Here is a 27,357-nt window from a genome sequence, read left to right on the forward strand (position 1 = left end):
GATAAGAATCTAGCCAAATATTTCATGCACCAATCAAAATTTCTAGCAAGAATTTTTATATTATTTGTGAAGAAAAAAGATAGATTACTACAAATGTGTGTAGATTATCAAAGATTCAATAAGATCACTATTAAGAATAAATATCCTCTACCATTAATATCATGACTTTTTGATGAATTGGATTAAGCTAAGATCTATACTAAAATAGATCTATGAAGAGCATAGAATCTAGTTTGTATTAAAAAAAAGTGATAAATAGAAGCCAATATTTTAAATTAAATATGAATATTTTGAATATAATGTTATGGCTTTTGGACTCACAAATATTCCAACTACTTTTCAATATCTTATGAATGATGTTTTTTAAAAATTTTGAGATGATTTTATTATTTTTTTATTTAAATGATGTTTTAATTTATTCTAAAAATATAAAAGTGCATAAACTTCATATTTATTTTCTATTACAGAAACTTAAAGATACAAGATTATATGCTAAGATAGAAAATCTTGAGTAAAATAAAGAAGTTGAAGCATCTTTTGAAGCTTTGAAGACAATATTTTTTTTTTTATCAATTTTATATTGTGTCAACTTCTTTAAGATATTTTTTTTAAAAATAAATGCATCAAAATTTGCATTGAAACTATATTACTATAAAATAAATGTAGATAATAAATCCCACCTAATAGCTTTTTATTTCTAAAAAATTTCAATAGCCAAAATGAATTACAAGATCTATGACAAAGAATTTTTTTGTAATTGTAGATTTATTTCAAAAATGGCATCATTATCTAAAAGACACTTCCAGCTTAATCACCATATATATGTCACGGACATATACATTTACATCAATAGTTACTTATATGATTAAGTAGAAGTAGGTAAATATAGAATAATTTCATAAAGTCTTCTAGAGAAGCTTCCTAAAAGCTTTATAGGCGTGGTTTTGACTTTAGATGTATTTATAGGTTAGAAACTTGGCCAAAAAGCCAACCATGTATCGGTAGCTTGTGGAACAAGTTATCTCTATGTAGTAACTTGTGGAATAAGTCAACTATATGGCACATATATAGATAACTTGCCTTGTAAGATAAGACATGTGGCTAGCAAAGTCAACACATGTTAGAAGTCATATAGGACATTGCCACGTAGCTCTTAATTAGATAGTATATATAGAGGCAAGAGTGAAGCCTTCTTCATTCTTGTCAATGATTTTCTAGTCTTAGTCTTATTTCAAGACTTTATAGTCTTCTTGTTTTTAGCAATAGCCATTGTAGTTAATATTACATCACCGTTTGAGTGACTTTCTAGTTCTCTTCAGTGATAGAAGAGTGTATTGAGGATTCTCTTTCTTCAAGTTTTATGTCCTTGACAATTTGACAAGAGTGCTAACATATTATTTCTGTCTTATTTTAGAAGTAAGTGGATTATCTCACTTCTATTGTTGTATTTTTAAGATTACAGACTATTGTCACGAACACAGAATACTGACTTGATATCTACCAAGAAGTTCAAGAAGAACTGGCAAGAATTAGATTAATCAGATGAATACAAGAACAATACCAGAGAGGTGAGCTAGAGCTCCAAGAGATGTGTTGTGGAGACTGAAGAACTCTTTAGCCTTGATTCCAATATATACTCCTATTTAGGAAGCTTCTCAAGCAACTTCTACCAACTAGGAAGCTTCTAGAAGGTTCCATAGAATTACTTCTAGAAGGTTCTAGAAACTTATCTCTAGAAGGTTCTAATGACTATGTCCCTAACATCTTCTACTAACTAAGAAGCTTCTAGAAGGTTCCAGAGACTTGCTTCTAGAAGGTTCTAGAAGTTTGTCTCTAGAAGGTTCTAAAAACTTGTCTCTAGAAGATTCTAAGGACTATGTCCCTAACATCACCCCCTCTTTTAGCTTCGAGGTCTCTGAGAAGCAATGTTATTGTTAATTAGTACCAACGCAAGAAAATGAAGATCTGTCGCATAACATCTGCTATGAACTCCAACTGTTGTGTATGAGGTGAGTGGTTCATCGGCCCTTGAAGCCAATGGTAGTGGCCCACTCCATCAACTTCTGACCAAGCATGAACTTTCGTGTCTTCATTGTAAAATTGTCCTGCAAATACGCCTTCTGGCTGACCATCATAAGTAGGCTCGGACTCAAATACAATCACCAGTGATCGGTTACTTGGTATCCTCCGTCGTCGTCATGGTGTAGGTGGTTCTTCATCTCGGGGTTGTTTCATGAGCTAGTCGGTTGAGATAATCTGACTGGTATAGTATCTATCTCTTGGCTATCTATATCAGAAGACCAAACTATGGCTACTGAAAAAATTCTATTTTATCTTAGAGAAAATAACTACATCAACTACGAATTTTGGTGTTGCTCTCCCCCTTTCTTATACTCTTGGGTGAGCAAGCTTCAAAAAGAAGCTATTGTCGAACCGGCTTAGGTTTATGAGGATGTTGTTGATGAAACTCTTGTACCTTTTGCGGCACATTGGTGAGATTTTCAGTTGGCTCCCACGTTCGCTCATTAATGTCGTAGCCGCACCAATGAACAAGATACTCCAACTTGTCCCACCTTCGCCGGGAATCCAATACCTTTTCAACCTCGTATTCCTCGTGGTTTTTGATCTCAATACTAAGTGGCGGACATTGCACTCTTCCAAGAAAAGATGACTCTTGATAAGGCTCTAACAAAGAAACATGAAAGACTGGATGTACCTTCATAGAAGCCGGTAATTCTAGACGGTACGCCATTGGATTGATTTGCTTTTGGATGATAAATGGTCCCAATCTTCGATAGTCCAACTTATCACATAGTCGCTTGGTCTTGATATTTCGTCAAAGAAGCCATGCTTTATCTCCAATTTTGAAAGTAGCTGCTTGATTCCGAAATCTATCTGCAGATGCCTTGTAGGATTCTTGAGCAGATTGTAATTGAAGCTTCAACATATTTTGAAGCTCTGATAGTTGTTTCGCAAATCCTTCAGCTGCTGGATTGTTATTTGTTGATGGACTCAATAAATCAAGCTTTGGATGATACCCATAGTTGGAAAAGAATGGTGTGTATTGAGTCGATGTATGGAGGGTGTTGTTATATGCAAACTCGGCTAGCGACAGATATGTGGTCCAATCGTCTTGCTGATAGTTGATGCGGCATTGTAAGTATTGTTCCAAGACTTGGTTCACATGTTTTGTTTGACCGTCAGTTTGAGGATGAAAAGTCGAAGAAAACTTGATATCTACCTTCAGTATCTCAAAGAGAGATCTCCAAAACTTTGATACGAACTGGGTTCCTCGATCTGATACGATATCATCTAGTAGTCCATGATATTGATACACATTATTGAGAAAGAGCCTTGCTGTGACTTCATTGGACAATGTCTTCTTGCAAAGGACAAAGTGCGCCATTTTTGTAAGCCGATCTACCACGACAAAGATGCTGTCAAATGAGTTCGATGATGGCAGGTCTATGATGAAGTCCATGGAAATTGAAGACCATGGTCAACGTGGAATCGACAATGGCTGTAGAAGTCCATAAGGGCAATGTCGAGGATTCTTGGATCTTGAACAGATGTCGCAGGAGAGGACAAAATCTTTCACATCCTTCCACATTTGGGGCCACCAAAAATCTTGAGAAATAAGCTCCAAGATCTTGTTGAATCCAAAATGTCCCGCAGCTGGAAAATCGTGGCGAGATTGAAGAACTCGGAGTCGTGCTGGTACTTTTGGGATATATAACCACTCTTCATAGTATAAAAGATCTCCCTCCACCTTGAACTTATCATCATTCGTACGCTGCTTAATATCAATGGCTACTGAATCTTCAATGGTCATGGCACGTACCTGATTTAGGAAATCAGCATCAATTGGCATAATAGTAGCGCAAAGCTGAAATTGCTCTGGCTTCAACAATGTCGTACATTATTGATCAAACGCTGCTTCTCCAGCCTTTGGTACAAGATACGATCTCCTCGATAAGGCATCAGATAGTCCTTGCTGTTTTCTAGGTCGATAAGTGATAATAAAATCGAACCTAGATAGCAACATACTCCATCGAGCTTGACGTCGATTTAGAACTCGAGCCGACATGAAATACTCCAAATTCTTGTGATCTGTGTATACGGTCACTGGATGTACAGCTTCTTCAAGAAAGTGACGCCATTCTTGGAAAGAATCTACTATAGCAAGAAGTTCCTTATCAAGGATCTCATAATTGATTTTAGCAGTAGAGAACTTTCGAAAATAGAATGCAATCGGATGGAGCTTCTTGTCTTCTCCCATTTGTGAAAGTACAACTTCCAAAGCAAAATCCGAAGCATCAATTTCTAAATAGAAGGCCTTTGTAAAGTCTAGATGTACCAAGATTGGAGCCGTAGTAAATGCGGTCTTCAGGTTTTGAAACGCCTTCTCTGTTAGAGGTCCCTATTCTAGCTTATCCTTGCATGTCAACCGAGTGAGAGGAGTAGCAACTTGAGAGTAATTCTTGATAAAGATCCGATAGAAGTTGGCAAAACCAAGAAAGCATTGTACGTGTCTAACCGTCTTCGGAACCTTCCAGGACATGATTGCTTCCACCTTCTTGGGATCCATCTTCAAGCCTTCCGTAGTCGCAACGAACCCCAAAAACTCTATCTCTATTTGGTGAAATAAACACTTCTCCAACTTGGCATATAGTCCTCGCTCGCATAGTTTCTCCAATACCAAACGAACTTATTTTTCATGCTCTTCCTCATTTTTGGAGAATATCAAAATATCATCCAAATAGATGACAACAAAATCATCAAGGTACTTTCGGAAAATATCATTCATCATATGTTGAAAGACCACTGGAGCATTGGTAAGACCAAAGGGCATGACATTATATTCAAAATGACCATACCTTGTACGGAACGCTATCTTCCACTCATCTCCTTCTTTGATTCGTACGAGGTTGTAAGCTCCCTTTAGATCATTTTTTGTAAAGATCCTTGCAAGTCCAAGTTGTTCTAAGAGACCAGAAATTAAGGGTAACAAGTAACGATTCTTCTTTGTTACCTTATTGAGGCCTCGATAGTCCATGCACATCCGCAACGAGCCATCTTTCTTCTTCACAAATAAGATGGATGCTCCAGCTGACGATTTTGAATGACGGATGAAGTTCTTGGCTAAATTCTCGTCGACGTACTTCTGCAACTCCGCCAACTCCATCTGCGATAGATTGTAGATTGGGCCAAATGGCAGTTGTGCTCCTTCCTATAAGTCTATGGCGCAATCATATGATCGGTGTTCCGGTAGCATGTCGGCATTTTTCTTTTGAAACACGTCTTTAAAATCATTATATTGCTCCGGTATACTTGTTGTCGAGATCTTCTCCCCGGTAGTTGGAGCCGCATAAATGACAAACGGTGTGCCTCCCTTGGACGATCTTATAAACGCTCTTGCTCCAATAAATAAGGATTTCTCTATTCTGGGTTTTCTACTAGGCTTGCTCTTGGGTAGTTTTGTGGGAAAGGTCATCTTCCGCAACTTCCAATCTATGGATGGGTTATGCTTTTCCAACCACGAAAGACCAAGAATAATAGGATTTGATGGGATTCTAATAATATTGAAAATAATATGACTACTATGGTCCTTAAACATCACTTCTATAGGTTCTGATTCATGGGTGACACTACCAGACAATAAAGGTCGTCCATCTATGAACTCAACGTGAACATGTTTGGATTTTTGTACTAAAGGGATTTTATGACACTTTGTAAATTCTTCGTCTAAGAAACAAGCAGATGCTCCTGAATCTAATAATGCTAAGGTTCTCAGTTTCTGAGGGCCAATAAGCAAAGGGATTATAAAACAAAGGGTAGGTTGAGCGGAAACAAAGGAATTTGATTGTTGTTGCGATATTTCACTATCCAACCACACGGTTCCTATTGTGGCTGGGCATCCTCGTTTTCCTGAATAAACGCACCCGTAGTCTTGATAATACATCGATTTTGCTTCTTGGGACAGTTTCCAATTTTGTGGCCTTCTTCACCATAATACAAGCATAGACCTTCCTCCATACGCCGCTTTTTTTCTTTTAGAGTAAGGGATTTGACACGTACCGCATCAATTTGCATGTCTTCTACCTCTGAATGTGAATTCATGCTGTTTGCCGACATAGTTGGGGTGTGGCAAACCGTATGTTGTCTTGAATGTTGGTCTTGGCGACGTTGGAATAGGCAGTTATCGCACTTCACAGCTTGGCTAATAGCTTCGTTGAACGTTTGTGGATGAGGAAGAGTTAACAGTAAATCCTTCACATCGTCCCTTAAATCCCAATAGAATTGATTCATCAACGCTTCTTCGTCCTAATTGATGTCACATGCTAATTGCCTGAAGTTCGATGCATAGACTGATGTAGAACGCATCTCTTGTCGTAGTGACCGGATCTTTGTTGTAGCCCATCGAACCTTATCGTGTTTACCAAATGCTTCCGCAAATGTCTCCAAAAAGGTTTCAAAGTTGTTTAGTATGGATGATCGTTTCTCAAACAAAGGAGCAAACCATGATAGAGCTTGTCCTGTAAGTAAGGTTCCAACAAGCCCAACACGTGACTCCTCCATTGGATAGCGTTTGGGCTGTAAAACTGTTATCAACCTGATTTGGTTGACGAATCCTCGAAACTTGGAACGTATATTATCGAACTTGTCCGAAAGGCTAATTCGGGATTCCTTATGTTGTAGAACTAGCGGTGCTTGTCGAACCTGAGGCAAAGTTGCTTCTCCAAATGTAGAAGTTTGAGGCTGGTGCAACCTAGATTATGCCATCTCAGATGCTCCATCATTATGAAGCCTTGCCATGACTCCTTCAATCTCTGCAGTTCTTTGCGATAACATAGCGAGGGCATTCATGATAGCATTTAACTTGGACTCTGAACTTTTTGTCATACTAATGTCTTGGCCCCCGACTATTCTAAGAGAAGGACAGAAATGACTCTACAAGAAGACAATATTGGTTTAGAGGAGGGTACTCCGCAACCTCTAAAATGCCTTAAGAGCTTCAAGAAAAGGGGTAATCCACTCTCTCCAAGAAGAATAAGACTCCAATATTGTAACAAAAGAAGTATCAGTTTAGAGGAGGGTAATCCGCAACCTCTAAAGTGCTAGTACACTTCCAAGCAGAGGAGTAATCCACACTCTAACAAAGAAGAAACTAGCTCTGATATTTGAGGTGAGTAAAGTCTCGACAAACTGTCACGGACACAAACTACAGACTTGATATCTACCAAGAAGTTCAAGAAGAACTGGCAAGAACTAGATTAATCAGATGAATTCAAGAACAACACCAGAGAGGTGAGCTAGAGCTCCAAGAGATGTGTTGTGGAGACTGAAGAACTCTTCAGCCTCGATTCCAATATATACTCCTATTTAGGAAGCTTCTCAAGTAACTTCTACCAACTAAGAAGCTTCTAGAAGGTTCCATAGACTTACTTCTAGAAGGTTCTAGAAACTTATCTCTAGAAGGTTCTAAGGACTATGTCCCTAACATCTTCTACTAACTAAGAAGCTTCTAGAAGGTTCCAGAGACTTGCTTTTAGAAGATTCTAGAAGTTTGTCTCTAGAAGGTTCTAAAAACTTGTCTTTAGAAGGTTCTAAGGACTATGTCCCTAACAACTATCCATCTTCAAATAAAAAAATCTTGTTTCCTAAAACTAATCTTTTTCTTAAAGAAAATGGATAACCCCTCTTTGTAAGATTTGTTTTTAGAGGTTGCTGATTAACCTCCTCTAATTTAACTTTTGAATTTGTTTGAGTTGTCTATGGGAGGAAAGATTATGGATGCTACTTTCAATGGAAGTGAGAATAGATTTGCAACTATGGTAGATCTCCATAAGCTTCTCAACACTTTAAGAGTAGAAATCTCATGTATTTCCAACGTGAATCATAGTAGTACTATGCCTACGCCTATAGAAGAAGTTCAAAGAGTGTAGCAAGAAGTTGTGCAATTGGAAGAAGCAAGTAGATCAACATCACAACCAAATCCAGGGAGTTTTGCTTCTATAAGTATGACGGGAACAAAGATTAGTATGCCCGAGAAGTTTAATGGAATAAAATCAAAATTTCGAGAATTTTTGCAACAAGTCAAGCTCTATCTAAGGTTGCATCATTTCCAATATATTGATGGATTTACCTAAGTCGGATTCATAGGCGCACTATTATCAAGAAGTGCTCTCTCTTGATTTGTACCTTTAATGGAAAAAGATTCATGACTCCTTTATGATTTGAATTCATTCATAGAAGTGTTTAGGGCCACATTCGAAGAAAGTGATCAAGAACAAGTAGCAGAGACCAAGTTTTTATCCTTATGACAAGGATCACAATTAGCCACTATATCTGTTGTCAAATTCCACAACCTCGCTTGCAACATAGACTGGAATGACAAAGCACTTATCAACCAATTTTGATATGGGTTGAAAGATAGCATCAAAGATTTGTTATTAACAATCCCAAAAGTAGAATCTTTGAAATAATTTATTACTCAAGCCATTGCATGCGACAATCATTTATTTGAAAGGTGTCAAGAACAAAGATTTGGTTGAAGTGGAACAAATCAAGTAATAGCAGCAGCTCCTAAGTTTTTTAAAACGTATTTGTCAAAGCCGAAATCAATGCAAATTGATATGATACATTTCAAACCTCTCATGAAGCAAGAAAAGACTCGACGTCGCAAAGAGGGGTTGTGTTTATATTGTGGAGAAGCTAAGTACACTGCTCAATATTGTCCAAACAAGCAATGCAATTACTATATAAAAAGCACAACTATCAAAGAAGATAATGTGTCAAAAAATGAGTTTTTTTAGCTATGATAGGGGCCGTGCTACTGAAATCATGTACAACACCTTGTAAAGGTCCTATCCTCTCCTTAGACCCCTCATTTTATTTTATAATAGAAGTATATTTAGGACCTAATAATCACAAAATCTTTGCCTTGTTAGATTCAGGAGCCTCAACATGTTTTATAGATGAAGATTTTGCCAAAAATCAAAAAATATCTTCAGTGAAGAAAGTTAAACCCGTACATGTAGAAGTCATAGATGGTCGTTCGTTGTCTTCTGGAAATGTTACCCATGAAACTATTCCTTTAAATGTAGCAATTAAAGATCATAACAATGTAGTAGTATTTAATGTAATAAAATCTCCCTCTAATTTAGTTATTTTAGGATTATCATGACTAGAAAAATATAACCCTCATATAGATTGGAATACTCATAATCTTAACTTTTTTGATAGTATAATTTAAGATTACGTTAGTAAAGTAGAAGTACGTAAGTCCGATATGTCTAAACCTTTATTAGTAAGTGTAAAAGCTTTTATGCATGCCACAAAAGAAGGATCATCTTTTGCTATATATGCTACATCCATTTCTAATGGTGAAACAACATTGAGTGGTATTCCTAAGCAATATCAAGAATTCCAAGTTGTTTTTGAAAAAAAAATGCAGATATTGTCTTCAAGCATCGACCTTATGATTCTTCAATTGATCTACAAGAAGGAGCTCAACCACCATTCAGATCAATCTATAGCTTATTGCAGAATGAGTTGGCTGCATTAAAGGAGTACATTGATGAGAATTTGGCAAAGAACTTCATATGCCATTCTAAATCTCCAAACAAGGCTCCTATCTTACTTGTGAAGAAGAAAGATGGATCTCTACAAATGTATAAGGATTATTGAGGACTCAATAAGATCACCATCAAAAATAGGTATCCTTTATCTTTGATTTTAGGACTTCTTGACCAATTCAATCAAACAAAGATCTATATCAAAATAGATCTATGAAGAGCATACAACTTAGTTCGTATCAAAGAAGGAGATGAATGGAAGACTGCTTTTCGAACTAGGTATGGATATTTTGAATATAATGTCATGCCTTTTGGACTCACGAATGCACCATTCACTTTTCAACATCTTACGAATGATATTTTTTGTGAGTTTTTAGATGTTTTTATTATTTTTTATTTAGACGACATTCTAATCTACTCTAAGAGCATAGAAGAACATGAGCTTCATGTTCATTGCGTGTTATAGAAACTTAGAAATGTAGGATTATTCACCAAGTTCAAAAAGTGTGTATTCCACACTACTCAAGTTGACTTTTTAGGATACATCATTTCCAACGAAGGCCTTATGATGGATCCCAAGAAGTTTCAAACTATCATAGATTGGAAGGTTCCAAGAACTGTATGAGATGTGTAGTGCTTTTTGAGCTTTGTTAATTACTATCAAATTTTTATCAAGTTTTTTTTTCAAATTACAGCTCTGTTTACTTGTTTGACTTATAAAGACAAACTTGAGTAGAATAAAGAAGCAAAAGCATCATTTGATGTTTTAAAGAAGAAATTTATTTCTATACCAATTTTATATTGCGTTGACTTCTCTAAGGCATTTTTTTATGGAAATAGATGTGTCAAATTTTGCTATAGATGCTATGTTGTCACAAATGGAAACAGATGACAAACTCCACCCAATAGCTTTCCATTCAAGGAAATTTTCAGTAGCTAAGATTAGTTATGAGATCCATTACAAAGAGCTCATTGCAAGTGTGGATTCATTTTAAGAATGGCATCATTATCTAGAAGGCACCTCAAGTCCACTTACCGTATATACAAACCATGAAAACCTTGAGTATTTCATGTCAACACGTATCTTGAATTGTCGTGAAGCCTGTTGGAGCATGTCTTTATCTAGATTCAATTTCAAGATCACTTATCCATTCGAAAAATAATAAGGTCTATCAAACACTCTTTCTAGACATTCTTATCTTGTACCAAAAGAAAGAGATGCATCTTTTGATCAACAAAGATCAATTCTCTTGAAGCCCGAGCATTTTCATCTTCGAGCTATAAAATCAACATTGATTGTTGATTCAACATTTTTGAAGCAAACTCAATCAAGCATGTTCTTTGATCCTCTTATTTACGATATCAAGAATACTTTCTCTAAGTCACATGATACTTCCAAGTTTGAATTCAAGAATAATCTATTATATTTTGAAGGATACCTACATGTTTGAAAAGGTGAAGCTCGATTACGTGTTCTTCAAGCTCATCATGACTTTTCAGCAGTAAGATATTTTGGGTACAATAAAACTTTGGAACTAATATCCAGGGATTTTTGGTGGCGGCAAATATAGAAGGCAGTCAAAGGTTTTGTACAATCTTGTGATGTTTGCTTAAGATCAAAAACTCCTTGTCATCAACCTTACGGACTTCTTTAGCTATTACCCATTCCAAAACAACCATGGTCTTCTGTTTCTATGGATTTCATCATAGATCTCCCAATCTCAGGTTCTTATGATTCTATATTTGTGATAGTAGATCGATTTACGAAGATGGTACATTTTGTACCATGTACAAAATGTATTACAAGTAAAGAAACAGCTAAGCTTTTCATTGATAATATCTATTACTATTATGGATTATCAAAGGATATTGTATCGGATAGGGAGACTCAATTTGTATCAAGATTTTGAAGAATCCTATTCAAGATTCTAAAGGTGGATATAAAGCTTTCTTCAGCTTTTCATCCTCAAACTGATAGACAAATGGAATGGATAAATTAAGTTCTGAAGTAGTATTTAAGATGTACCATCAACTATGATCAAGATGATTGGACAACTCTTTTACCATTGGCAGAGTTTGCATATAATAATTTGATACATTTTTCCACTCAACAAACACATTTCTTTGCCTATTATGATTATCATCTATGTCTTGATACTTTTTACTTTTCAAAAGTTAATAAGTGGCCAAAGATTTAGCAAATCGCTTGTCAAAGCTACATACAACAATGAAGATACAATTAAAAGAAGCTCAAGAATGACAAAAGACTAATACGGATGCCTATCACAAGGAGCAATCACAATATAATATGGGTGACAAGCTATGGTTACTTCGTCGTAATATCAAGACTACTTGTCCTTGTGATAAATTAGATTATTGTAGGCTGGGATCTTTTCTTATTTGTAAACAAATCAATCCTATTGCCTATCGATTATATCTATTGGAGTCTATGAAGATCCACCTTGTATTTCTCGTGTCTCTTCTTGAGCCGTATAAGATAGTGAATATCTTGAAAAAAAGACAAATGCCACCTCTTCCTATAGAAGTGGATAATAACCAAGAGTTTGAAGTGGAAGAAGTCTTAGACTCAAGGTGGCGCTGAAATAGGTTAGAATATCTTGTTCATTGGCATGAATATGATATTAATGAACGCACATAAGAGCCATCAAAGAATCTTACAAATGTAGCAAAGAAAGTTGAAGTCTTTCATCAACAACATCTATCAAAATTAAGATGAAAAAAACAAACCTTTGCTATAAAAGAAACAAGATCAAAAGAAAATAACATTCTACCTTCTATTTTTCATTGTAGCTTCTGTGTATTTGTGATGAGATGGAGTACCAACAACTAGCAGATTCCACTCAAGAGCTTTCATTTGCAGACTTACCAAACGAGACATAGCGATTGTCACAACCTTCAAGATGATGAAATTGAGATGAAGATCCTCAAGTATGACATATCCTTCTTCAAATAGATGGCGAGATACAATGTATTTGATATTACAACCTTGGAAAAGACTCTTGATGTTTAGTGATTTTATTAGAGATAAGAACAATTTTTGACGGTGTTCTAAATGTTTTATTTGAAGGAAGTAACAAAGGCCTCAACTATGACCAAATAATAGGGTGGTCTTTTCGCCTTAATATGGAACACTATAGATGGTTGAGAGGACCTATCAACCATCTTTGAAGAGAGCAAAGATCGGAGTATGTAGCAAATATAATTCGTCGCATTTTGGACTTCTTCAACATATGAAGATTGCTCCTTGTAGAACTCGTCCCTAGAAAGGGGGGTAATGTCATGGACATATACCTTTACTTCAATAGTTATTTATATGATTAAGTAGAAGTAGGTAAATATAGACTAATTTCATAAAGTCTTCTAGAGAAGCTTCCTAGAAGCTTTATAGGCGTGGTTTTGACTTTAGATGTATTTATAGGTTAAAAACTTGACCAAAAAGCCAACCATGTATCGGTAGCTTGTGGAACAAGTTATCTCTATGTAGTAACTTGTGGAACAAGTCAATTACATGGTACATATATAGATAATTTGCCTTGCAAGATAAGACATGTGGCTAAAAAAGTCAACACATGTTGGAGGTCCTATAGGACATTACCACATAGCTCTTAATTAGATAGTATATATAGAGGCAAGAGTGAAGCCTTTTTCACTCTTGTCAATGCTTTTCTAGTCTTAGTCTTGTTTCAAGACTTTATAGTCTTCTTGTTTTTGGCAATAGCCATTGTAATTAATATTACATCACCTTTTGAGTGACTTTCTAGTTCTCTTCAGTGATAGAAGAGTGTATTGAGGATTCTCTTTCTTCAAGATTCATATCCTTGAAAATATACAAATTACAAAAATCTTGAGTATTTTATAGCAACACATATTTTGAATTGTTGACAAGTTTGTCAAAGTATGTTTTTATCAAAATTTGATTTAAAGATCACTTGTCAATAACAAAAATAACAATGTTTGTCAAATATTCTTTCTAGATATTCATATTTTATATTAAAAAAATATAACTTTTGATCGATAAAGAATAATTTTCTTGAAGCCAAAGCATTTACATCTTTGAACAATAAAATTAACATTAATTGTAGAATTAACCTTTCTCAAGCAAATTCAATCAAGTATGCCATCTAATCTTTTTATTTATAAAATTAAGAATAATTTCTTTAAGTTTCATGATACTTCTAAATTTAAAATTAAGAATAATCTATTTCATTTCAAAAAAAGGTTATATATTTTAAAAATATATATATAATTATGTGTTCTTTAAGCCTGTTATAACTTCTTAGGAGTTATAAATTTTAGATATAATAAGGCTTTGGTGGCCTCAAATATAAAAAGCAATTAAAGACTTTGTGCAATCATGTGATGTTTATTCAAGATCAAAAATTCCTTATCATTGACCTTATAGACTTCTTTAGCCATTATTTATTTCAAAACAATTATGCTTTTTTATTTCAATGGATTTTATCATGGATCTTCCAATTTCAGATTTTTATGATTCTATGTTTATGATAGTAGATTGTTCCATAAAGATGACACATTTTATATTATATATAAAATCTATCATAGGTCAAAAAACAACTAAGGTTTTTTATAACAACATCTATTACTATCATGGATTATCTAAAGATATTATATCAGATAGGAAGACTTAATTTTTATTAAGATTTTGGAAATTTCTTTTCAAGATTTTTAAAGTAGACATATAATCATCTTTAGCTTTCTATTGTAAGATTGATGAATAAACAAAGCCTATAAATCAAGTTTTGGAGTAGTATTTGAGATGTACTATTAACTACCAATAAGATGATTAGATAACTCTTTTGCCATTGGCAAAGTTTACTTATAATAATATGATGTATTCTTCTACTTTAAAAACATCTTTTTTTGTTTATCATAATTATCATTCATGACTTGATGCTTGTGACTTTTCTAAAATTAATAATCATATGGCAAAAATATTTAAAAAATATTTATTAGGATTACATGTAATTATGAAGGTACAACTAAAAAAATCTCAAGTATGACAAAAGATCAATGTAGATATCTATTACAAGGAATAATCTCAATTCCATGTTGGCAAAAAAATATGATTATTTTTTTTAATATTAAGATCATTCATTCTTATGATAAATTAAATTATTGTAGACTTGAATCATTTTTTATTTATGAATAAATCAATCCAATTGCTTATTGATTATATTTAACAAATTCTATGAAGATCCATCTTATATTACATGAGTCTCTTTTTGACCCATATAAGATAGTGAATATTTCATAAAAAAGAAAAAAAAAATTATCTCATATAAAAGTAGATAACAATAAAAGATTTGAGGTAGAAGAAGTCTTAGACTTAAGGCAGTGCCAACTTAGGTTAAAGAATCTTGTTTATTAGCATAGATATAATATTAGTGAATGCACATGAGAGCCAACAAAATCTTGTAAATGCAGCAAAAAAAGTCAAAGCTTTTCATCACTAACATCCATTAAAACTAAGATGAAGAATCAAATAAAACTTTGCTATAAAAGGAAGGATATTCAACAAAGATTGGATTCCATCTTTTATCCTTTATTATAATTTCTTTGTATTGGTGGCTCTAATAAGATGAAGAATCAATAGCTCATAGATTTAATTCAAGAGCTATTGTTTGCTAATTTATTAGATAAGGCATTATAATTGTCACAACCTTTAAAACAACTTAATAAAGATAAGAACTTTTAAAAAAAACATATTCTTCTTTGAATACATGGTGAGATATAATATGTTTGATATAGCAACCTTGGAAAAGACTCTCAATGTTTGGTGATTTCATTAAAAGTAGGAACAACTTTTAATGGTGTTACAAATATTTTTTTTAAAGGAAGTTATAAAGGCCTCAACAATAAACAAATATCATAGTGGTCTTTTTACCCTATAATGAGACATTATTGGTGGCTGAGAGGACTTATCAATTACCTTCCAAAAGAACAAAGTTTAGATTATGTTGCAAATATAATTTTTCAATATGTGATCACTACTCCTCGTGGAACTTGTTTCTAGAGAAGAAAATAATTTCATAGATATACATATTTATTCTAATAATAATTAGATAATATGAATAGATAAAAGTAGATAATATGAATAGGTATAAATAGATAAAAATAAATTAATTTGATAATAACTTATAAAAAAGCTTCTTAAAAACTTTATAGATATAATTTCATTTTCATATGTATCTATAAGTGATTAGTAGTTTGAACACTTGTCCAACAAGTTAGCTATATGTTACATTGTTTGCAGCTTGTGGTAGAAAGTAATCATGTAGCACACATATAAAAAATTTACATTACAAGTTAAGATATATATATATATATATATATATATATATATATATATATTTCACAAATTGGATACATGTCAAAAGTCCTATAGAATATTATAATGTAACTCCTTATTAGATAGTATAGATGGAGCTAAGAGTAAATCCTTCTTTACTCTTGTCAATTCCTTTCTTGCCTTTACTATTTTCAAGGATGTCTAGTTTTTTATTTATTTTATTTTTTTAATTTTTTCATCTTTTGATAATAGCTATTCTATTTTTTTCTTGAATATACATATTTTTTTTATTTCTATTTTGACATCTTTCTTTGATACATATCTCACTTGTTAGCATATCTTCTTTGAGTTCTTATCCTTGACATACATAATATATCAATTTATTGTGTGATTTACCTATCTAAGGTTTTTATTACAGAATTACAATGCATTTGAAATATATAACTTCTTATTATTGTCTTCATTGTGCTTTAAAAAGTTTATTTTTAGTAATTTAATTTTTTTTCTCTTTCTTAAATTTGCACGTTTTAATGCCACATTGCACGAACTTGCCAATGCCATTGCAATTTAGATTAAAGATTTGAGTATTGGATTATGGATTATGAGACTTGTTTACATTGCATTCAATCATTATTAAGAATGCTGTGGCTAATAGCACATAAGACATAAATAAAACAACTTTGATAAAATAAGTATACATGACTTATCCAATTCCTTTGCTAATAATATTTATTGTGATACATTGCACCTTGATAATCTAATTTTTGGTTTTATATTCATATTGATATTGTCATCATTGAATAATAATAAAATTTCTAGTCATTCTAATAAGTGGGTCAAATTAATGGTTGGTAGGATAAATTTAGTATTTACTTATATATATATATATATATATATATATATATATATATTCTTTTATTTATCTTTTGGCCTTTGTAGATGTTTATTTTGTGTGCATAAGATTGCAAGTGGTTCTTTGAGAAATACAACTTGAAAAGTTTAGTCTTCCTATGTAAAAAGGCTGAATTTATAGTTTATTGAGTCTAACATGCCCTCAATTTTTTTGTAAAATTGGATCTAAGAATAGATGCAAAAAAATAAATTAAACCTATTTTTTTAAGTCATTTTTTTTTTTTTTGTTGGTTTTGACTTTTTTTTAATAAGAATACAAGTTGGTTGGAAAAAATTGATGGTATACTTTCTCAAACATTTAACTATGTCAAATTTTACTTTTTATCATTAAAAAAATTATAAATATTTCATTCAAATATTATTTTAATTTTTTAAAAATTCTTGATGTATAATTATCAGATTTTATATTAATTAGAAATAATAAAATATATAGATCTTATAATAAGTTGATTCTAAATTGGTCTTATTTTCTTGGGTATAATAATTATTATTTTTAAGTTATTAAAAAAATTGATGTAAAGTTGAGATTTCAAAAAATTTAAAATTTAACACCAAATTTAATATATATAAGATTACTTTAGATAATTTTAATTTTAATATTTATAATTAAAAATATATATATTAAATAAATTATAGGATAATTTATTTCTTAATTGCAATAAATAAAAGACATTGTTAAATTGACCCTCCTATCATAACCATCATTAGAAAAATATATCATCTCTATAAACCATCATTAGAATTATAGTCTTCATTTCTATTTCTATATAAATAATAAGTATGATTTATTTATTTATTTATTTTTTGTACATTTGAAAACTATGTAAGAAATGGAGGCACTCAGGTAGGTCGCCATTGTTATTTGGAGAACAATTAAGACAAATGAATTTGATATAAATTTTATAGAGTAAGGCACAAATTCAATTATATTGCTCCTTCACAAATTTCAAAAGTAATGGTACTTTTGGCACAATCAAATTCATATGGTTGGCAAAAGTTAGATTTCATGGTGCATTATTTGTCAATTGGATGCTTTGCTGAACATTGAACTTTACACTTCATTTTGCATGGTAGGAGAGATAATTAAACAAGTTATTGGAGAAAAACATGTTTGTAATTGAACTTGTAATAGGCACCATCGTTGCATGAGACATGAGCTTGAATTGCATTGCAACTGTAGTCTAATTACTAGTTCCATATCCTATAAGCTTACTAAGTTGCAACATTGTCCAAAATCTTTGAGAAGCTTTTAAAGAAGAATGCTAGATTATTCTCTTGTAATCTACTTGTTTATATAAGAGATTGGATTGCTGTCAAGTTTAACTTTAGGAACACATTTTTGTGCCATGTATTTTGTAATTTTGCACATAACTGTACACAAAAGATTTTTCATAATTGTTGATAGGCAATTCATGGTAGACACCTTGATTTAAAAAGCTTGTGGTTCATGCAAGGTATCTCATTCTTTGAAAATAATTTTTAGTATATCTGGAATTTTATGTTTCTCTATTTGTGAGCTAGGAATATATTATGTGCTTTTGCAAAAACAACTCAAAACTCACCTTCACATCCAAAGGTGGTCTCCTTTATGAAATTTGGCAAATTTCTTTTTCTTTCAATATAGTTTAGTCATCTCATTTTCTTGGCTTTAGCATTTGTATTAAATATTATGCATAATTCATGAGCCTAGTAGTAGAGAAAAGGACTTCAAGTGAATGATAACTATCATTAGAAAAATAATTATTATTATTAAAAAAATAGATTATCTCTAAAAACTATCATTAGAATCATGGCCCTCATTCCAATTTTAATTACAAGTTTGGAACTATATAAGACTAAATATAGAATATATAAATACAACTTTATTGATGCAACATAGTTTGTTTTTTGTATATTTGCTAATATATGCTCTAAGATCTAGTCTTTTAGAAATAAACTTTTTTATACAAGATTTTAATATGATTAGAACAATTCAACAAGTAAATATCACACTACAAAGAAAATTTAGCTAATTGCAACAAATAAAGAATCATTCAAATCAAATATAACTAATTTAGATATTCAAGCAATAAATATGATATTAAAAAAATTCCAAATAAGAAAACAATTGGCAAAATTCAAAAGACACTAATAGAAAAGTTGTAATTTAACAAGATTCAACAAAGTTACACATTCAAGTCATGAATAAATTTAAAAATATTATTGTAGAAAATAACCAATGAATTGTAATAAAGAAAGATGTATCTCAATTCAATGCGACAAGTTTATAAGCACAAGCTATAGACACAATTAGAAAACACTACTATAGTAGAGAATGACTATCAGAATTCAAACAACCTCTACAAGAAATTGCATTTAAGAACAATTCAAGAAATTGTATTCTTACTTGGATTACCTTTCTTTGGCCAATTAAATTGAATATGCAAGTTAAAAAATATTTGGATCTGCACGCATTCTTAGTTAAGATGAACATTGATTTTCAAGTTTTATCCATTCTTTTGGCAAATCTAAGAATTGATTATTGATTATTGTTATTATTCAAACCACAAATTATTACCTATTATAAATAAACTGTATATTCATATGTTTACAAATGTATGCAAATACATAAATATATTTATACAGACAAAATCCTTCACATAAAGTCCCTATGTTGACCATGTTCCTCTCAACACCACCTTACAACAGGACATCTACACCCCATCAAAATTCCCTTATCAGCTTTTATTCAGACCATCCAGTCACTCAAGTTTTTATTGGAACATGTCAAGCCTCCACAAATGAATTCTCTCAAAGCTAATTGTCTGGTTACAAGTCTCATGGTTTTCTTACAAGAAGGTCCCTTATAAAAATTCACACCCTAAATATACCAAAGTGTGAGATGTCATGGTGTCTGAAATCAATTGATCCACTTCAAATACATTCAGTAGAGTTTCTGGTGGCCAGATGGACCACTGAGTATCACCAATACTAACAAATATTGACGACCAACAAAAAACTTACTGTTAAACAAAATTCTAGCACTGCCAGTGGACCTCATTTACGTTACAAAGTCTGGTGAAAAGCTCATATCAGTCACTTCTAAAAATACACCGTTTCAGTAAATTGCATCGGGACACTATCCAAAGCTAAATCTCGCTTTTGCAAGAATAAAGCAGCAGTATTGAGTGTAGTATTTGTTCACATGAGAATCACTTTCACTTGCGCAAACCATTATCAGACTCACGATTATTCTAAACGAGTCCAAACTGTGCGCCCCTTGTTGATTTCTTGGCCATCCTGATTTCTGATGACATGTATAAACCGTTCCTCCGACGACTCCCGACTGTCTTCATTGTTGCCAAGCTCTGCCTTTGCCCTAGATTCCACAGTGTCGCCTTTTTGAACCTCCCGGCGATATTCAAGTGTGATCTTGCGTATCTCGTGAGTTGCTCTAAATTCAAGGGGTAAACTCTGCATGATCAATCAGGTACCTCAGAGATTACACCAGTATATTTTGGAGGTACATGCTCGTATGCATCACATTTCTCAGATGATCACTAGCAAACATTCAACAGACATCTTACCAGCATGAAACAACAAGCGAATTCTATAAAAAATGCGGAATTTGAGGCACACCTCACACTCTTCAGAGGCTTCTGGGATTGAGCCAAAGAAGTTACGTGAAAGCCTTGAAATTTGGATTCAACACAATGACCGAATAGGATGTACGCACCTCTATTGTCCAGCTAATGTACTTGACGTTGTTGACATGCTGGTTCATATCCAGATCTCTCTCTGTTGGCTGAAATACACAATCAACTAGTTAAATACCCTGGGTGTCACCAAAAGTGTGAAAATTCAGACTTCATGTGCTCCAATCTTCATTTAAGAAGAAGTCATTGCCACAAAAAAGCATTGAATTGGATTAGATCTTCAGATGGTATGTGCGCATAAGAAAAAAAACGAGTGAAACAAAAATTATGAAATTCTTACATAAAGTCCAGTTCTCTGGAATTCTGCATCTCCATTAATTTTAGGAATACGTCCAGAGCTTGCTTTAATTCGATCTTCCGATAGAGCCCATCTGGATGCAAAATGTTAGACGAATTGGTTAACTCGCATGAGGGATAGCAGAATCCAGTCACTATGCATCGCGAGCTGCAATTAAAAACGCAAGATGGAGTTGTCTACCCTTAAGGCTTACATCGGAGGATCCCTTGCCCACGGAGCATATTCAGCCCGTATCGAATCCGTAATCCGCTGAATAACCTTGGTGTCCATATTCATCATAACCCAAGTACTGGCAACAAAACAGTCACGATTAGTCCAAAAAGTACAAATTTTACGTAAAAGTAGTTTCAGGGTTACAATCATATCTGCAAACTGGATGAAATGACAAACATCATCAATTCACCATACGCCAGTTGATCATTTTCCAATCCCGCAGACACTGCCTTCGGACTGAAAACACTGAAAATCCGCGAAAGCGTCCGCACTAACAGAACAAACCGGAGTGTAATTCGATTACACCGAGGGCCTGGTTAGCTTCACCAACGACAGCAGTTCCTGAGACTTTCAGAATGGTAATCAGAAGGCAAAGAGTGATGTAACACCTTGTAGCAAATGCAATGATTTCGCCGGATTTCACATCTTTCACCGTCCAGTCCCTTCTAACAGCATTTCTCCCCTCCGTGCAATACCAAGTGTCAATTTCCAAAAGGTCTTGCCTGCATGACGTGAAAACTCTATCAAAATCAAGAATCTTGTGAGTATGTTAGAACTGTCAACGATGATGAGGGGTTCATTGAGCCAATTTATGTTTGTCCATACCGACCGTTAAACACACTTCAAAAAGCCTAAGAAATTGTAATTAATCAAAAGCGTCAGTGAGAGTAATACCACACAGGATATCGATCAACTTCGATATGCATTCGTGTTGTAACAGTAATAAGCCGATCGTCCCTTCCCGCGAAGGCTCCATAACCAATCTTAACAACATGATTGCACGCAGCTTCCTGAATTGGTGGATTCAACAAGAAATGAGTGGCCGAGCAAAGACTCACAAAAACGGTCCAGGAGAACACAATAAGCAAGGGCATAAAGTAGTAAATGCCAAAAAACAAAGATATTGAAATAGTAGCCTTCCTCTCTGTACACAATTAGTCAAATCGGGGTTACGTTTCAAAAACACATTTATTTTATCAGCCATTGAGGGCTTCTGTATAAATAATTGCACCTGCAGTAACGAAGCTAGCATCTCCAGTGACATAGTCCCTCGATCACCGACTTCTGAGAAACGCACAACAAAGCGTTCCCTGTAAAAGTTCTCCTCATCTACATAGCCATAGCCTATGTACGAATTGGTCGGCGTGCTTTCAATCCGTAAACCCGCTGGCACTGTGTGTGCACCATTCCGCGGCTCTGTTACAGAAGATTCCGCCACCATCCCCTCCCGCACAGCGCGCACCTTCATGCTGACGCTGGTCGATAGCTCCATCGGCCGGTTGGACCAGCATTGCAAGTTCTGTCCACGAGGCAACCGCACCTTACGCTGCACCCGGGCTACCCGTCCTTTCTTCCAGCATCCCACATCACAGACTCCAGACAAGCCATACATCTGCTGCTGCATCAACGCACTCCCCGAATCCATTGTGATCCGTTCTTCTTCACAGCTGACTATCCCGCCCTGATGAAACAGCTCCCAACCTGCAAGGCGTACAACTGAACCACGAATTAACAATGCAGCTTCCGATTCTCAGAATGCCGGTTCGCCTGTAATGCAACAATAATATTGAAGGATTAAGGAAAAACTAATGGCGATGTGGTATAGGTCTTCGTCCATGATGAAGGCAGTCAGGGGAAGAGGCAGTCGTGGCGGCTGGACTAAAGGTAACCAGAACAAAGACCAACAGGGCCACAAACAATCAAACACGACCACTAATGCGGCTTGATTCGTCTTGTGACCTTTCAAGCCACTACAAATTTGTAACTACACACAAGCTTTCCGTCCTGGAAACATTTCAGTATATCGTACCTCCAGCGATACCATAAGACTACGCAAAGCGTCCACCTGCTTGCTCACGAACGCAACTACAGACGTCCGTTAGTCAACCTAGAGAACAGCGAGCTGCAGCTTGCAACACGGTACACGCTCCATCGTCTCGGCCGTGCAGGTAGCCCGCCCTGCCGTCATCGCTGCTCGAGATTAGATCACTAGGAGAATGAAAGCCCAGACGTGCACACCACAATAAATCACGAAGCAAGGTGACGTTCGCCGACGACGTTTGGGAAAACTCCTCGTCTCAGCAGCTGCAGCCCGCTGATCCCAGCCTCCCGGCCAACTACGCCAAGACGAAACGCACTCGAAAGCAGCAGAGCGGAACTGAATCTAAAACGCAATCTGTGTTCCAAATCGCCCAGAGGGAGGTAAAGGGCGACACCACGCCGATTGACTGAGGGATCACGACACCACGCCGATTGTGCCGGCGCCAGGGACTTGTCTCATCACCAAAGGCTGGGGATCTCACGCCCAATGAGGTGGCGACCAGTGTGCCTGCGACCAGAATCGTCCGAGAGCATGTACACACGAAGCATGCTTTCGGCGAGCTGCTATCCGGATCTCGAGACGTTAGTTTCCTCGTGGCCTCACTGGAATCTTCCTTGCTGGACTTCTCGCTGCTCTGGTCGCTTCCGCCAACTCCATGTCCAATCCTAGTTCCACTCTCGCAGGTCCCCTCCGCCTGCCATAGCATAAAAATAAAAATAAAAAATCACCGGCCATGGCCCTCCAGGCCTGTATCACATTGCACACTAGGCCCCTACCTACAGCCAGCCTGCCTATTAGCTCCATTGCAAAGGCCGAACGAAGGCTCTCTTCCACACACACGGTCTTCCCCGCCCGCCTCTTGGTAGGGAAGCTCCCTAGCTGTCAATCGGGGCCAGGAAACGACCCATTCCACACGCGCGGCTGCAGGTGCTTCGAGGAGGTTCCCTGTGAAGAGGATGATTCTCAACCACATACAGAGTGAGCAGGGGATTCATGGCTGTTGTTGAAGTCGATTAGAGCCCGCTGTGGATGTAGCTGATGGGAAGAAATAGGATGAAACTATTCTTTCAAATCTCCGAGTTGATAAATTATGAAATTGATGGTATTTTTATTTTTATTTTAGGGGTTTGAGTATTGATAAAGAGAGTTTGATTCGTTTTTCCCCTCTCTCTTTTGTGTTTTTATTTTTATTTTTATTTTAAAAAAAGTTATTTCCTACTTCTCTTGTTCTTATTGATTTTTTATTTTTTATTTATTTTATTATATTGTATGCGCTGTGATTTGCATTTTGAAACCTTTTTCATGGGTTGATTGTTTGCATTGCTACACTATGTGTGAGGCCAAATTTCACCACTTGATGAAACCTATGCCACACAACAAGTCCAAAAGGTGGAATTGGAGAGCTCCCAATTGTGTAATTGTTAGATTAATTTAAATCTTTATATTAAAAATTCAATTAGTTTTAGGCCTTCCAAGCAATGGTTACCAACATTAAATTAACATGTTAAATAAAATTTACTATGCAAAAAAGTTAAGTTAAAAAAAATTAAAGTTAAAAATTAAGATTAAAAGGTTAAGTTAAAAGTTGAAATTAAGAGGTTAAGTTAAAAGTTGAAATTAAGAAGTTAAGTTAAAAGTTAAAATTAAAAGGTTAAGTAAAAAAGTTAAAATTAAAAGTTTACTTTAAAAGTTAAAGTTAAAAATTAAAGTTAAAAGTTAAAGTGAGAATATCAAAGGTTAAAAGTTAAACTTAAAATTTATTAGCCAAAAAGTGAAATGTGGAGCTTATTGTTGAGAATGTTTAGAAAGATACAACAGTAATAGTTGTCACGGCCACAATCATGTAAGCTAATAATTACATATAGAAATAGGTAGAAGTAAGTAAAAGTAGATAAAAGTAAGTTAATTCTATAATATTTAATATAAAAGCTTCCTAGAAACTTCCTAGACGCTGCTTTGACTTCATAGGTGTCTTTAATTGACTTTTTGGATTAGAAACGTGGTCAACAAGTTAGCCATGTGCCACACATGTTGTTAGCTTGAAGATCAAGCTAACTATGTGGCCCACACGTAGAAAAACTTGCCTTGTAAGTCAAGGCACGTGTCCTACAAAGTCAACACATATTGGAGGTCCTATAGAACGTCGCCAAGTAGCCCCTAATTAGATAGTATATATAGAGACAAGAGTGAAGGCTTCTTCACTCTTGTCAACTCCTTTCTTGCTTCTAGTCTAGTTTCAACGGTCTCTAGTTTTTCTTGTCTTTTGGCAATAGCCATTCCAGTTTCTCTTTCAATATATATACTTATTTATATATATTTTGTTACCTCTCTTTGAGTGAAGGCTCACTTGACTGAATTGTTTTTTCATCGAGTTCTTGTCCTTGACAGATTGACAAGAGTGTACTTACAATATCAGAGCTTTGTTTTTCTTGAGTAAGAGTGGATTACCCCTTTCTCTTGACAAGGCATAAGCGTATTAGAAGTTTGCGGATTACCCACTTCTAAACTGATATTGTTCTTAGTATCTTCTTTGTTATCAAGTCTTTCTTTTCTTTTGTCTTGAGCAATATCAAACAAATTTTTCTTCTTAGTGTCATTATGGCAGAGCTTGTTGAAATGAAGAGTGCAATGGCACAAATGCAAGAGCATATGAGGGAGTTAATGCTTGCGATGCATCAACTCAATTCACCAACACAGGAAAGAACAAGAATAGCAGAAAGAGGGGATATAGAGATGATCGGAGCTGCTTCAACATCTACAACAAATCACGTTCCTTTTCCAATTGTACAACACCCTATAAGCACTAGAGAACCAAGAATTGCCTTACCTGAGAAATTTGATGGTACGAGATCAAGGTTTCGAGGATTCATCAATCAAGTACATTTGGCAATTGAACTTCAACCACAAAGCTATTCAACTCCAGGATCATAAGTCAGATTTATTGGCACTCTACTTTTTAGTTCTGCATTATCGTGGTTTTCGTCTTTTCTTGAACAACGAAATCCAATATTGGATAATTTGGAAGCTTTTTTGGTGGAGTTTCGATCTATGTATGGTGAACACGATGCAACTCGTGTTGCAACAAATAAGATCCGAATTCTACGACAAAGAAATCGCTTAGTAATAGTATATGCTTCACAATTTCGACAACTTGCAATTGACATCAAGTGGGATGATGCTGCACTCATCAGTCAATTTCTTTATGGATTGCAATACGAAGTAAAGAAATTGATGCTCAACTTACCTGATCCTCAAACTTTGAGTCAAGCAATCGATTTTGCGGTAAAATGTGATAATCGACTTTTCGAATTTCGATCCGAGAATCATTCACGGGAACCTCAACGTTATTACTCAATGGCAACATCAACATCTTTGCCAAACGTATATTCGGAAGTAGAAGACATGCAAATTGACGCGGTACGTTTTAAACCCCTAACTGAGCAAGAAAAGATTCGTCGTCGTCAAGAAGGATTATGTTTATATTGCGGAGAACCTAAGCACACTGCTCAACATTGTCCAAAGAAACGACGCAACTATAAAATGAGGGGTACGATGGTCAAAGAAGACAACATGTCGGAAAACGGATTCGTCCAGCTACAATAGGGACCGTGCAGCTGGAACCTTGTACAATTCCTAATGAAGGTCCTATCCTCTCCTCAGAACCCTCTCCTTGTTTTATAATAGACTTATATTTAGGACCTAAGAATTACAAAGCCTCTGCTTTATTAGATTCGGGAGCCTCAGCATGTTTTTTAGATGAACAATTTGTTAAAAGTCGTAAAATACCCTTTGTACAGAAACCTAAACCAGTACATGTAGAAGTCATAGATGGTCGTCCCTTGTCTTCTGGAGATGTCACTCATGAAACTCATCCTATAAAAGTAACAATAGACGGTCATGATAGCTACATAGCTTTTAACATAATTAAATCCCCGTCCAATCCAGTTATTTTAGGTTTATCCTGGCTAGAAAAATATAACCCTTGAATAGATTGGAATTCGCATAAACTTGACTTTTTCCAAAGCGTTATTAATAGTTCTACCAACGAAGTAAAAAATTATAAGTCTAGTATAGTAAAACCCGTACTGATAGGTGCAAAAGCATTTATACACGCAGCAAAAAAAAGATCAACTTTTGCTATTTATGCTGCACCTATTTCTGAAAACGTAAAGACTTCCAGTGGCATTCCAAGTCAATATCAGGAGTATCAAGACGTTTTGAGAAAAAGAATGCAGATATTCTTCCTGAGCATCGCCTATATGATTGTTCAATCGACCTCAAGGAAAGAACTCAGCCACCATTTGGACCAATTTACAGTTTATCGTAAGATGAGATGGCTGAACTCAAGACATATATTGACGAGAATTTAGCGAAGAATTTCATACGCCATTCAAAATCTCCAGCAGGAGCTCCAATTCTATTCGTAAAGAAAAAAGATGGATCTTTACGAATGTGTGTTGATTATCGAGGACTCAACAAGATCACAATCAAGAACAGGTATCCATTAC

At 34.7% G+C, this 27,357-nt stretch overlaps 1 protein-coding gene across 2 annotated transcripts; it reads right to left on the minus strand.

Annotated features, from left to right (window-relative positions):
• Positions 1 to 19,698: 19,698 nt before the first annotated feature.
• LOC112291669 (oleoyl-acyl carrier protein thioesterase 2, chloroplastic) lies at positions 19,699 to 23,193 on the minus strand. Of its 2 annotated transcripts, none has more exons than XM_024539435.3 (8): positions 22,838 to 23,193; positions 22,040 to 22,509; positions 21,703 to 21,818; positions 21,417 to 21,530; positions 21,008 to 21,103; positions 20,797 to 20,887; positions 20,537 to 20,605; positions 19,699 to 20,274 (listed from the first exon to the last, which is right to left on the minus strand). In XM_024539435.3, exons 2-8 carry the CDS (start codon positions 22,451 to 22,453, stop codon positions 20,050 to 20,052), a joined length of 1,125 nt encoding a protein of 374 aa, XP_024395203.1. In that variant the 5' UTR covers positions 22,454 to 22,509; positions 22,838 to 23,193; the 3' UTR covers positions 19,699 to 20,049. The 2 variants fall into 2 exon arrangements, with proteins under 2 accessions (XP_024395203.1, XP_024395204.1); XM_024539436.3 differs by having other exon boundaries at positions 22,040 to 22,524.
• Between the last annotated feature and the right edge of the window lie 4,164 nt (positions 23,194 to 27,357).

This window comes from Physcomitrium patens, chromosome 14 (genome assembly GCF_059467195.1).
Source record: "Physcomitrium patens ecotype Gransden chromosome 14, ASM5946719v1, whole genome shotgun sequence".
Classification (NCBI taxonomy): domain Eukaryota; kingdom Viridiplantae; phylum Streptophyta; class Bryopsida; order Funariales; family Funariaceae; genus Physcomitrium; species Physcomitrium patens.

Coding starts and splice junctions, on each gene's coding strand:
- LOC112291669 (XM_024539435.3), bottom strand. CDS start 22,453: ATGGATTCGGGGAGTGCGTTGATGCAGCAGCAGATGTATGGCTTGTCT. Junction 21,819..22,039: donor TGCTAGCTTCGTTACTGCAG/GTGCAATTATTT, acceptor CCACCAATTCAG/GAAGCTGCGTGCAATCATGT. Junction 20,606..20,796: donor TCCAGAGAACTGGACTTTAT/GTAAGAATTTCA, acceptor TGTGTATTTCAG/CCAACAGAGAGAGATCTGGA.